Raw genomic sequence first — 13,119 nt, forward strand, 5'->3', positions numbered from 1 at the left:
AATTCTGCTTCTTGGCCCCCTGCCTCCAGCTGTTTGAAACTACCCCCCACTCAGTCAGTTTCTGCCCTTTGCTCAGACCCTGCCTATCCCTCCCCAATTTGCCCCCTTTAACTTTTTTAATCCCTGGCAAGGGCAGCAACTTCAGCAGATGTTACTGAGTAATGAGCATGCTCATAGGAGCCAATCAGCACTCAGTGCCCTGTTGGAATCCTAGTGCCATAGAGCCTGCTCCTGGGGGGTCACTAGGCCCGCAATCCTGCTGGGAGCGGGGGGCTCTGAGCACCCTGGGCTCCCCCTGCGCCTGATCCTGCAGTGTGGAGGATGACTCCGCTGGGCCCGATCCTGCATGTCACCCCATTTTTGCACTCCTGGCGGTTCTGCACCCTGGGCGTCTGCCCTGCTCACTCCACACTCATTACGGCCCTGTGTAGGGTTTTCAGGCATAGACTTGATATAGCAGATAAGTGTGTCTAAAAATGGTTGGAGGGGTTACTTGACACCATTTTTTTTTTTTGACTGATCCCTTGTAAAATCTCTGGATTATCCTTCAACTAACCAATGAATTCTTGGGGAAGATTTTCAGAGGTGCATTGGAAGTTAGGTGCTCAACTCACATTGACTTTCAGTGGGAGTTGAGTACCTCACTGCTATTTGTGCTTTTGAGAATCACCCTTGCTGCCACCACCACCAGTGCTGCACTGTCTTCTGACAGATGTAACTCTCCTCAGTGGGTCTTCCTAAATTTAAAATGTATAGAAACGTTCTAGTTCAAGAACAGATTGAAAGTGTAGCCAAGCCCTGAGGAGTTTATACAAAACTGGTGGCAAGCAGTCCTTATGTTTGTGATCGGCTGGATCACAGAACTAAAGAGAGGCAAAGCTTGCGTGAGTCACCGCCTGTGCTGCCACTCATGATTAGTGAGGAAAACTCTAGTGTTGTCCATTTTAAATGTGCGTACGCTACACTACAAATCTAGTATAACTCACACTTTTCACAGTGAGGCAGTCTAGTTATTTAATGTTGCAGGGAGGTGGGTAGGAAGAATGCTTGTCATATAAATAGAGAAAATTCTTCAATAACTTAATTGGAAAATTGTCAACGTTTTGAAAGAATAGGTCAACATAACAAAGTGGTGGTACACTTTATGCTTAACTGCATGGATAATATGAAAGATTTCATCATGATTCAGACCCACTGTACATCACTAGGTTCAGCTATATCAAGAATCTTTTGATCTTCATCTGATTACAGTTTACTAGGCAAGGGCTAGATCCTCAGCTGATATAAACTGACATGGCTCTTGACTCATTGGAGTTGCACTGATTTACACCAGCTGAGAATCTAGTCTGAAACCAGCTGTTTCATATCATCTGCCACAGCAATGATATGTTTAAAGAATATCCATACCTTAGGGCAATTACTAAACCTATTCCATGAGAAAAGTATGAGCTTAAGAGCTTCCTCTTTCAGGATTTACTTTGTTGGCTGGAGACCCTGAGACCACTTTGCTGCTTTTCATACTGAACATGTTGTCGCTTTCCTAGAAAGGCTCAACTTCAAACACCCTTTCAGGTTAGAACACAGCTACCTGATCCCATCTAGACCTGACAGATGCCTGACCTTTCTGCCAGACATAATTCTTTTCCTATCCTATTTGTCTTTTCCTATTGGGGGAGGTTTAGGTTGGATATTAGGAAAAACTTTTTCACTAGGAGGATGGTGAAACACTAGAATGCGTTACGTAGGGAGGTGGTGGAATCTCCTTCCTTAGTTTTTAAGGTCAGGCTTGACAAAGCCCTGGCTGGGGTGATTTAGTTGGGGATTGGTCCTGCTTTGAGCAGGGGGTTAGACTAGATGACCTCCTGAGGTCCCTTCCAACCCTGATATTCTGTGATTCACATATGGCCTGATCCAGTGCCCCTTTAAGTCAATAGAAAGAGTCCTATTGACTTCAGTGGGCATTGGATCTGGCCCATGTTGAAAAAAGATAAGTTTGAGCCATGAAGTTTGGATCCAAATGCAAACTTCTGCAAAGTTTTGGGGTGCTCAGATCTAAGGAGTCATTCCTGCTACCAGTATTGACATGTCACCCTGTGAAGTGAAAGTAAGGCAAACCAGATTGCATTGATATTATTAGACATACATATGAACTTTGCTACATTTTATATTTCTGGGTTTTTTTAAAATCAAATCCCAATTCCCTTCCATTTTCCAGTATGTTCACACTTACTTTTCTGCCTTTTACAGACCCCAAAATAAATACAGAACTACAATCCTCCTCTAACGATTAACTTTTATTCTAGAAGTTTGGGGTTACAATAGTACTTCATCCAGTTATTTTCTTGCTTTTTAAAATTGGCTTGGCATATGGTAATCCTGGGTTTTCTGAACCCAAAACTTTTTATAACTTCTACTCTTTGCAAAGCGCTGGCAGGAAATAAATCAGTGAGGATACGACCATCTGCTGGATAGATGGTTGATACAAGCAGGATAACACGAGTGCTCTTATTAAAGGTATGCTTTCTTTAGTCTCAAGCACCTACACGTGTCCACAACAGGTTAGTAAAACACTCCAATCCCCCACATTTACCAAGGTCTGGAGTGGTTTTTGAGTGGTACAGCAGCAGCCTTCCGATGACCAATCTTGTGTCTTCCCGAGGGGACCCTCAGATGCACCCAGGGGGAGAATCCTGAAGAGTCCAACTGCCACAAACTTTCTTCCCTTATTTATTTGTTAGTACTACAATGACATGTCAAAGAAAACTTGTTAAGCAACCAATTTCAAAGGTTAAGCAAGAGGTTTCATTTTGATTATCAATTAGCCAGATGTGTGTTTGCAGTCTGCAAGCCTTGAGGCCCTGACAAAAACAGCCTGGAGGGCAAACATAGACAAGGTTCCTTCCCCCCCTCCACCCCCCCATACCTCAGCAATTTCAACAGAGATCTTATCAGGAGGGGTGGGGTCAGACTGTCTTCTCTTGTGGTCGCCCAAACCCTCTCCCCTCCTGACTTTTCTTCATGCTAAGACTGCTGCTCAGGCCCACTAAAGGCCTCCTAGTTTGGTTGCTTTTTGCAATGAACAGTAATGATCCAGGCACTTTACTGGTCCTCCAAGATCTCCCTGTACAGTGTCTCAGTTGTTGAAAAATACACAAATAACTACCTCCCCTGCTGTTGTCCTACTCATATTTCTTGCTATTCAACATTGTTTTTTTAAGTGAATCATAGCCGAATCCCACAAAATTAAACATTACATAGTAATTACTAGAAAATCTACTGATACAACTCAGTTATTCAAGAAGTCATCTTGATTGTCTCTTTAAATCTTCCACATCCAACACAATCAAACATTACTGCACTACTTTAGATACACAGTTGCACAGAAAAGCTTGTCCTTGTTATTTTGATAACTGAATAATGATACCTCTTTTCAACAGTAGTTTTCATCAGCAGATCTCAAAGTGCTTTACGAAGGAGGGCAACGTTATTGGCTTCATTTTTACAGATGGGGAAATTGAGGCACAGAGTGGTGAGGTGACTTGTCCAACTGCTTTATGCCAATCTTGTGACGAGTTCATAATACATAATCTATATATATGAATATTTACTGCTTTTCCTCTCTGATACACGTAGTATTTATACACAGATACAATTATCACTTTCCACATTCAGTGTGCCTTAGGAACGTTAAATAATTAATCCTCTGAATGCCCCTGTGTCATAGGTAAGAATTATGAGTCCTGTTTTACAGATGGGGAAACTGAGGCACGATGTTTTATATAATAGTTTCCCATTTGCGACGCACATAACTCAGAGAACTGACCCTCAAGGAGTTTTGTCATCATCATTCCATTAGAAGTGGGCTGGGAGGAATAGACTCAGTAAGCGGTTATCCTGAGACACATACAGCTCTTTAGATTCCCACAGAAGTCCATTGCCTCTGTACAGCTGTTCTATTGGACCTTCTTCCCCCACCTTTTGTGGTACACTTGCCAATGGCAGCATAGCTGGTTCTGGTACCTCTCCGGTTGCATAGTAGTAACTGTCAAAGAATTCAGTGCTTCTTGAAGCAGCATTGACTCTCAATCACAGTTCTGATAGAAAATCTGTGAGGAGTGTGCCATGGATTGTGGCAGTTTCCTGACTTTACCATTTTTCCACATTCCATCTTAAACTTTTATGGAACCCCAGTCCTTTTCAGAGTCTATTGAGGAATTTTGGAGAATTGGAGAGAAAGAGAGGAGCATGTTGAAGAGCCATCACTCCCACTTCTCTCCTTTCTATCACTTCACTTTCCTCTTCCTGCAAGGGTGGTTTCTGATAGGTTTGGTTCCTCTATTTCTGGAAGCAAAGGGAGGGACCGTAAGACTCTCTGTGACTGGATGATGGACATACAAAGTTTTAATGTTAGCAGAGGTGAGACATGAACTCAGGCATTTATGTCATGCAAGGCCACTCTCAGATCTCTTGACAACATCTTCTCTTGCCAATATAATCATGGCTGCCCCAGTGAAAAATATTGATATCTCTGTAATCTTCCTTTTATGCTGCTTTAGGATCAAAATATCTGTGCAATACCTGATTTTCACTGGATGGACCAAAGCAAACTTTGCTATATCAAAATGATTGTAAGCTCTGTTTTAAATGTACTCTCCATCATAATTAATGGACGATTGTCAGGTTGCAATTATCAGGTTGCAACATTTAAAAGAACAACCCTTGGGGAAAAACAACGGCCTTTTAAAATGTATCTTTGTATCTCACCGCAAGCAATAGCTCAGTAAATTTTATCAGTAAGTTGAACTTCCAGTTGGGATGAACCACAATAAATGGTGGTTTGCCATTGACTTCACTGGGGCCAGGTATATGTCTGTCATAAGCATATTTTAACTTTTTACTTATGTATTTATTTTTGCTTGTTTTGCAGATCGCCCATGGATCTGGAATATTCCTTATACCAAAGCACCCGATACACATGGAAACATGTGGGTTCCATCATAAAAGCTTCAAACCTACTGTGAGATTTCAGCATCTGACACAGCCTCCTACCATAGCTGTGAGACTAATTATTTCTGATTTTCAGATGTGGAGTTGCGCACTGGATAACTAGCTTCTTATTATGTCACGTCAATAATATTGAGACATTGTTTGGGGGAGGAGAGGAAGGGAGAATCCTTGGAGAATATGTAACCATATTGATCTTTATGGATTTTCTAAAAATATAACACTGTAATTTTAAAATACCGTTTTATATACTCTTCTTCTTGTAGTGCTCATTGCATTTTGGAAGGTGTTAAAATGACAGTGTAAGCTATGTTCAGAGGTTCCCACTGTTTTTAGCCAGAATATATTCAAATCTGTTAGTATTCTTTTTGATTGTTTTGGGGCCCCTCTTGATCACAGGAAGAGATTTGTAGTTACATTTTGAAGTTAGAAAGTGAATAAAAGGCAATTTTGTTACATTTTTCATCAACATGAAACCAACCCTTTGCTTTCACCTCTTTGGTAATTTATTGTCCTCTCCTTTGAGAGCTTAACAGAGTTCAATTCAGTTCTTCCCCATTTCTTCCTTCTCCAAAGCCCAAATCCTGTCCAAAAAACTCAGTGCAAGTAGCTGGACTTGAGTGCCGGGGAGCTCCTTGCCCTTTCTATTGTCTTGCTTCTCCTTCATTATTCTCAAAGTCATTCTGTGATGTATTGTAAGCAAGACACAAGAAGTAATTCTCCCTCTCTACTCCACACTGATTAGGCCTCAACAGGAGTATTTTGTCCAGTTCTGGACGCCAAACTTCAGGAAAGATGTGGACAAATTGGAGGAAGTCCAGAGAAGAGCAACAAAAATGATGAAAGGTCTAGAAAATATGACCTATGAGGGAAGATTGAAAAAATTGGGTTTATTTAGTCTGGAAAAGAGAAGAATGAGAGGGGACATAAGTTTTCAAGTACATAAGATTGTTACGAGGAGGCGGGAGAAAAATTTTTCTCCTTAACCTCTGAGGATAGGACACAAAGCAGATGGGCTTACATTGTAGCAAGGGTGGTTTAGGTTGGACATTAAGAAAAACTTCCTCACTATCAGGGTGATTAAGCACTGAAATAAATTGCCCAGGGAGGTTGTGGAATCTCCATCATTGGAGATTTTTAAGAGCAGATTAGACAAACGCTGTCAGAGATGGTCTAGATAATACTTATCCTGCCATGAGTGCAGGGGACTGGACTAGATGACCTCTCTAGATCCCTTCCAGTCCTATGATTCTATGTCCTGTCCTGTGGCGTCTGTAAGCTCCTTGGAGCCATTATGGTGCCCTCTCTGTGCTGTTTTGGATGCCAATGAAAATAATTTCATTTAGGTGCAGGGGGAAGAACTGCACTGACCAGACCCCTTGAGAGGTGGCTACACAGTGGTGGGAATATCTTCTATAAGCTATGTCTATACCACAAAAATTGCCTGTTGCTGATCATCGCTGCTAGCAAAGGATGCACTTGAACTGGTTCAGATGCAGGCATAGCCTGGGAGAAAGCATGGTTAACACATACTCAGAGCTGTTAGGAATAAAATATGCTCAACTCCCAATAGCTTTGAAGCACATTCTCTGAAACTGCTCTGAGCACAGTTTGTCCTGGATCTGCACTTGAGGTTGGGTACAGTTGTGCCCACTGCTGACAACCTGTTGTCAGCAATGCGTAATTCCTACAGTGCGATCATAGCTTTCGCTGCCACTCCCTTCTGCATGACACCACAGAGTCTTTCACAGTTTTGTTCTCCACTGTGCACAATGGAGAGAAGAATGTAGGTGTTAAGATCAAGGATCTTGTCCCACAGATCTATTCTCCAGGGCCAAATTGAAAGTCAGAGGGATGCTCCATTGTGCATACAAGATTTTGACCCTTTTTGAACTAGAATTTGACCACTTAAAACTCATTTAATGTCCCTAATAAACATTTTCTATGTATCCTATTCTGAGAGTTCTGCAACTAAACTACCCCCGAGCAAGGAGCAATATGTTTGTTGTGCTGCTCCTGGAGCAAGCTAAAAGACAGATCATGATTCAAAGAGTCACAACCTGCCTTCCAGATACCCCCTTGCTCTGAGGGGAAAGTACCATGCGTCAAGTCCATAAATGGTAGAGGGTAATTCTCCCCTGCCCTGGTACACAGGCATAGCTAAAACAGACAAAAATATAGCATCTGAAGTTGAAACATTCCTACCCAATTTGTAATTTCTTATTTCTACTTGCAGTCAATTGAGAAAGAATTAAAAAATGGCACAATCTGTCTCTAAGCTAATTTTATCTGTATGTATGCAGTGACTTGACACTTCCACTATTGGGCCTTTGGAACTACAGATATGACTTCAGAGGGGTCATTATGTACTAATGGCTTATGACATCCAAAAAGGAAATGCAAAGTGACAGATGGTGTATATTGCTGTAATAACTCTGTCATATGATTGTTTTCCATCTTCTGCTCTTAACTAAATACTGTCACTGAGTTAATTACATTCACTATATACCAAAAAGTAGGACTGGTTAACATGGAAACAAACTAATTTATATAAGTAGTTGAACTATTGATTTACAGATAAAGAAGTTATTAAAATGGACTTTGATCAGTGTCTGGCTTCAATTTTAGTTCTGAAAAGTTAATAATAGAAGAGCAGGGTCTTTCCATGGTAAGTCTCTGGTTTTAAATAAGACCTTGAATGTGTAGTTATAGCCAGTAAACCAGTATATATTTTTTAAAAGCCACTTGTATATTCTAAGTCCTATCTGCTTACATTGCTGACTAGATTGTTCTAATTTAACTTAAACTACTGTTTTACTCCAGTTAGCCCTGCAGAGCCAACACAACTTTCAGTGAGTGAATTGGATTCTAGTCTGATTCATACATCAACAGAATTGTTGTCTAAGTTCCACATGTTTAATCTTTACTTCTTACAAAATCAGTGCTAGAAAGAATCCAGTTTCACTCTCATATTCCATGTTGAGTTTGCAGAGATGGAGGTCAGGAAAAAGTCTTGTAAATAGAGCAGATTTGCTCTGAAAATCATTGAGATATAATAAACAAGAAATCTTGCACAAAAAAACCACCGCCACCCAAAACAAAACCCCAAAATGGTTACTTACCTGCTCTGTAGCTACTGTTCTTTGAGATGTGTGTGCAGATATGTATTACACTTAGGTGTGTTCATGCCGAGTGTACCAGAGTCAGACTTTTTTCCCACAGCAGTATCTGTTGGGATAGCGCACGCACCCTACATCCTCCTGGCCCCTCCAGAGGAAATATAAGGGTTGCCGCTGCCCCAACCCCCCTCAGTTCCTTCACAGCAGAGCAGATGGTTTAAGACCCCAATAGAGAGGGGACAGACGGCAGGTCATGGAATACGTATTTGCACCCACAACTAGAAGAAAAACAGTTACAGAACAGGTAAGTAACTGTTTTTCTTGTTCGCATTGTTGCAGGCATGTATTCCATTCAGGTGACTCCCAAGCAGTACTGTGGGTTCAGAGCCTACTTGAATAATGATTGAAATATGACTTTGCCAAAGTTCACATGCAATCTAGAGATTGTTGAGACGACACAGTGAAAAGTAAATGTATTTACTGAGGACTCTACAGATGTCCAGAATGGGAACATCCCTGAAGAAAGTAATTGATGCAGCCTGAGCCCTTGCAGAATGGGCCAAGAGTCTTTGCAGAGGTGGAATATTGACTGCCCTGTATGCTATTGTAATGCAAGAGGTTATCCAATGAGACATTATTTGTGCTGACGCTGCCTTGGCCCTTCATGTGATCTACATAAGACACAAAATGACAAGAATACTGTCTGAAGGACTTGGTCCTATCCAAGTTAAAAGCCAGTGCTCTCCTGACATCTAACTTACATGGACGTTCCTCATCTCTGCTAATTTGCAGTTTGGGGAAGAAGACCAGAGAAGTATTGTCTGGTTTAAATGAAAAGCTGACACAACTGTAGATAAAAACTTCAGGTGTGGTCATAAGGCTACTTTGTCTTTGAAGAGCGCTGTGTAAAGAGGACCTGCCTGTAACGCTGGCAGATCAGGTGCCAGCTTATGCCAAGGTCCCCATGCCTAACTTGAATACTGACAGACAAATAGCTGGAATCAGTCTTTTTCACCTGTGTGTTAGTATTGTTAAAATAGGTATTAGAGTTATAAACGTGTTTAGACTTTATTGAATGCTTGTAAATTGCTGCATGCATTAATCCCGCTTATAACATTTGTATGCCATATTGTAAAGTAATATTTGAGCATTTGCACTGGAAGCCTCCATAACTATATAAATAACCAGACAGGAGAGAGACATTACGTGTGAAATGCTGTCCTCCAACAGAAGGTGTTATGGCCTTCCCCAAAAGGAAGGCCCATCGACCAGACAAACTGTTGAGAAACATCAAAAAGGACAAAAGATGTTGTTGTTTGCTCACCTCCCCCCGCAATGAAGAGCAGATGTGCAAGAGAATTGTTCCCATCAGCTGAGTTGGCAGTTTGAAGCAGAATGGGGGAAGGGAGAAAACCCCCTAACAAGGAGGAACTGTAACTCTGTGCTGCTTGGACTCTTGAGGGCAAGGTTTTCTGGGCATAAGCAAGAGATCCCTGGTGTTTAGCCTGGGTTAGCCCTAAAGGACATATAAGGCTTGCTTATTATAGAAGCTGCTATTACCTTTTGAAATATTCAACTCTGAAATATTCAACAGTGTGTTTTTTCTGTGGTAAAATGCTGATTCATCAGAATCAAAACATTCCACAGGAATGTATCTATTTTGATTAAATTTCAGCAGGATCCTGCCTGGTTTCTTGCCAACTCAGCAGCCCAACTCCTCAGCAGTCAAGGTTGCAGCCTTGACTTTCGGGCCTTCCTAGGTTCCTGGCTCTTTTACAGCCCAGAAGCCCAGGGAGCCCCAGCTCCGAGGCTACCTGAGCTGGCCTGTTCCCTGCCTGGTAGGCTGACAGGGCCCTGGGCAACTTGGAAATGTTTTGGAAATGTCTAAATGTCATTTCAACGTTTTCTGAATGAAATTTTGGAATTCCTATTCCATGGGAAATTTTGGAATTTCATTTTTTGTTCCATTTTGGATTTTATTTCATAATTTCCCACAGAATGAGAATTCCAGTTTCCAGACAGTTCTAAATATGGTTGGTAGAAAGGGGGTGCTGTAGCCTGGTCAGTCCAGTCTAAAAGTAGGGTGAGGTGCAGTGCAGGTTTCCACTCAGAGACACTGGTTTAGACCTGTCATTTGGAAGGGGTATGCACAGAGAGATTGAGAGAGGGCAAAGGTACAGCTAAGCCTTGCAACAGAAGCTCTCTCTAGGTCAGGTTTAAGACACATTGCTGGGTTTATATGGGGAACTCAGACTGTGCTTTCCCATACTGTATATGCTCTGGGGATGATCTATCTACTGCTGTCAACCCAACATCTTTCCCCTAACTCTTATAAAAATGTCTTTAAAAAAAAAAAGGAAATAAAGCTGTTTCTTTCTCCAGTTGTGGAGAATTATTACTCAGCATGAGATCTTTTTTTCCTTGATAAACTGCAGTTGTTTCACCCTTCTTCCCACTTGCAATGAACTAGTTCTTACGCTAGTTCAAAATAAAAAATGATTTCTGATAACCATGGCAACAAAAGGATTCTTTGCTCCTTATAGTCACTTTGTGCCACATGGTGGACTGGATCTTTTAAAAGTGCATTTGTCCAGCCTACCTGTGTCTCATTAACAGCCTTGCAATGGGGTCTGATAGAGGGCAGCTGATCCCTATATAGAGCAGCAGGAAGCTGCAGAGAAGAGGGGGATTCTCAAGACACTAGGGTGGCATGGAACTGTTAAAGAAACCTGGGACCTGGAAGCTGTGGAGAGTAAGGTTCCTGTGGGCTGCAGAGACAAGAGGGCTTCAGGACAGATTTGAGATACCAGGGGAACAAGACTCCAGCCAGCTCTGGCTGATAGTAGCCTGGTAAAAGCAGCGAATTAAGTTGGACTTTGTGGACTTGGGCCTTTGAATTTTGTTCTGAACTTACTTTTATGTTAAGAAACCCAACCCTAAGGGGAGGGGTCTTTGCACAGAAAAACCTCTGTGAAGTTATTGAGAGTTCCCCCTTCAAACTGAGGCAGGGTGCCTGTAGAGTGATCTCAGGTCAGGAAGTGGTGCTTGTATAGATCCAATACATTTTACCTTCTCCCCAGCACAGGGGTGAAATTGAGAGACACTGTGATTCTCCAGACTCGGTTTTCTTCCTGGGTGACTCCTGGGGCAGCACAACTATGCATTGTTCCTTAGTTCAGGACATATCAAGCCCCATTGAAGGCCCTGATCCAACGCCCCATGAAGTTGACTGGAGTCTTTCATTTGCACTTTGAATGGAAGCCAGCAGCAAAAAAGAAAAAAAGCAAGACCCTAAAGAGATAACAAATGTTTCATCCTACATATAAAAATGCCACGTATTACAGTAACTTCATTGTTTGTTGGTGTTGCTAAATGGCCACTGTGCTTTCTGAGCCAGTGCTTCCAGTCCCACAATACAGGACATTAATTCATTGTATTTTGTGGTGTTGGAACTTTCACTCTATGAAATTTCTACATATTGATGCCTCTGCAGATAAACACAGTAAATATGAACAAAACAACTAGAAGAAATTACTGTACATGGAGTAACTCCAAATTAAACCAGCAGAAAAAATGCAGGTGATCTCAGTTTAGATGTCAAGAGCCTAATTCCAAGGTGAATAAATGAGTGTAACTTAAATCTTACTCCTTTTTCCAGCTGCCCATGTCATACAAATTTTGGACCAGATTCTGATTCCCTGCCTCAGGGAATAGCACTTTACTCAATGAATAGTCCCATTGATTTCAGAACTATGTGTGGAGTGGGATACTACCGTGAGTAAGGGTATCAGAATCTGGCCTTGAGACTCGCACCCACCTTCTTCATGCCCTCTGGGTTTGGCCCACTTAAACTGCTGTAACTCTCATCCTGAGTGGCTAAAGACAGGAATGTAGCAAGAAAAGCACTAATGAGGTTGTAAAGATCAGTGAGTTCAAATAAACGGCCTCACATTTCAATTTACACCTTCTGCCAGCTCTTTGTGTTTTCCCTTTTAGTATGCTACAATTTTCCCACTCCAAATGTCTCACAATTACTGTCTCTTCTTTTTCTGTAAATTAATTCCCCAATTACTGCTTTCCATGTGAATTTGTGCAGCCTTCCACAGTGCTATGTACCCTGCATCCGTGAAAAGTAAAAAATTAACCTCTTCAGTTGAAATAAAATATTCTCTGTTGCTTAGAACATAAGAATGAGAGCTAGAGCTTCTGGGGTTTATTTTTGACTCTGCCGCAGACTTACTGTGTGACTTTAGACAAGTTGACTTTTCTGTGCCTTAGTTTCTCCTTCTAAAATGCGTGTCTATACGGACCCCACTCTGTAGAGGCAGAGTTGTGAACTTAATGAATGTTTGTAAGCCACCTGGAGAGCCTATTCTACTAGGTGCTATAGGGACAGTATCACTTAGAATCATAGAATATCAGGGTTGGAAGGGACCTTAGGAGGTCATCTAGTCTAACCCCCTGCTCAAAGCAGGACCAATCCCCAATTTTTGCCCCAGATCCCAAATGGCACCCTCAAGGATTGAGCTTGCAACCCTGGGTTTAGGGGACCAATCCTCAAACCACTGAGCTATCCCTCCCGCCAAGTGTTTCTTTCAAATACCAATCATAGGAACTAACCCAAGTTGCTAGCATACAGTGACAGACTGGTTTCAGAGTAACAGTCGTGTTAGTCTGTATTCGCAAAAAGAAAAGGAGTACTTGTGGCACCTTAGAGACTAACCAATTTATTTGAGCACAAGCTTTCGTGAGCTACAGCTCACTTCATCAGATGCATACTGTGGAAAAGTGACAGAACTGTTTCAAGAGAACCAAAATGATGCCATGTGAAGTGCAATCAAATGAATCTCTCTTAAAATAGTCCTGTTGCTGTGTGCAAGCAACCTGGGCTTTGTTCCTGTGATTGTCAGTAGAAACCTTACGACTTTTCACTATTTTATGCATACTTGTTTGTTCTGGAATGCTCATTCATTAATTCTACTTTCCTTCCTATTGA

General features: G+C 41.7%; 1 protein-coding gene across 1 annotated transcript in view; it reads left to right on the forward strand.

Moving 5' to 3' along the window:
• Positions 1-10,521, forward strand: part of TDP1 (tyrosyl-DNA phosphodiesterase 1) — a 118,626-nt gene extending 108,105 nt beyond the window's left edge. The window contains exon 16 of the mRNA XM_048853971.2: positions 4,928-10,521. Within this exon, the coding sequence (XP_048709928.1) occupies positions 4,928-5,001 (74 nt within the window). The 3' untranslated portion in view covers positions 5,002-10,521. The remainder of the gene's footprint in view (positions 1-4,927) is intronic.
• Positions 10,522-13,119: the final 2,598 nt, after the last annotated feature.

This window comes from Caretta caretta, chromosome 6 (assembly GCF_965140235.1).
Source record: "Caretta caretta isolate rCarCar2 chromosome 6, rCarCar1.hap1, whole genome shotgun sequence".
Taxonomy (NCBI): Eukaryota; Metazoa; Chordata; order Testudines; family Cheloniidae; genus Caretta; species Caretta caretta.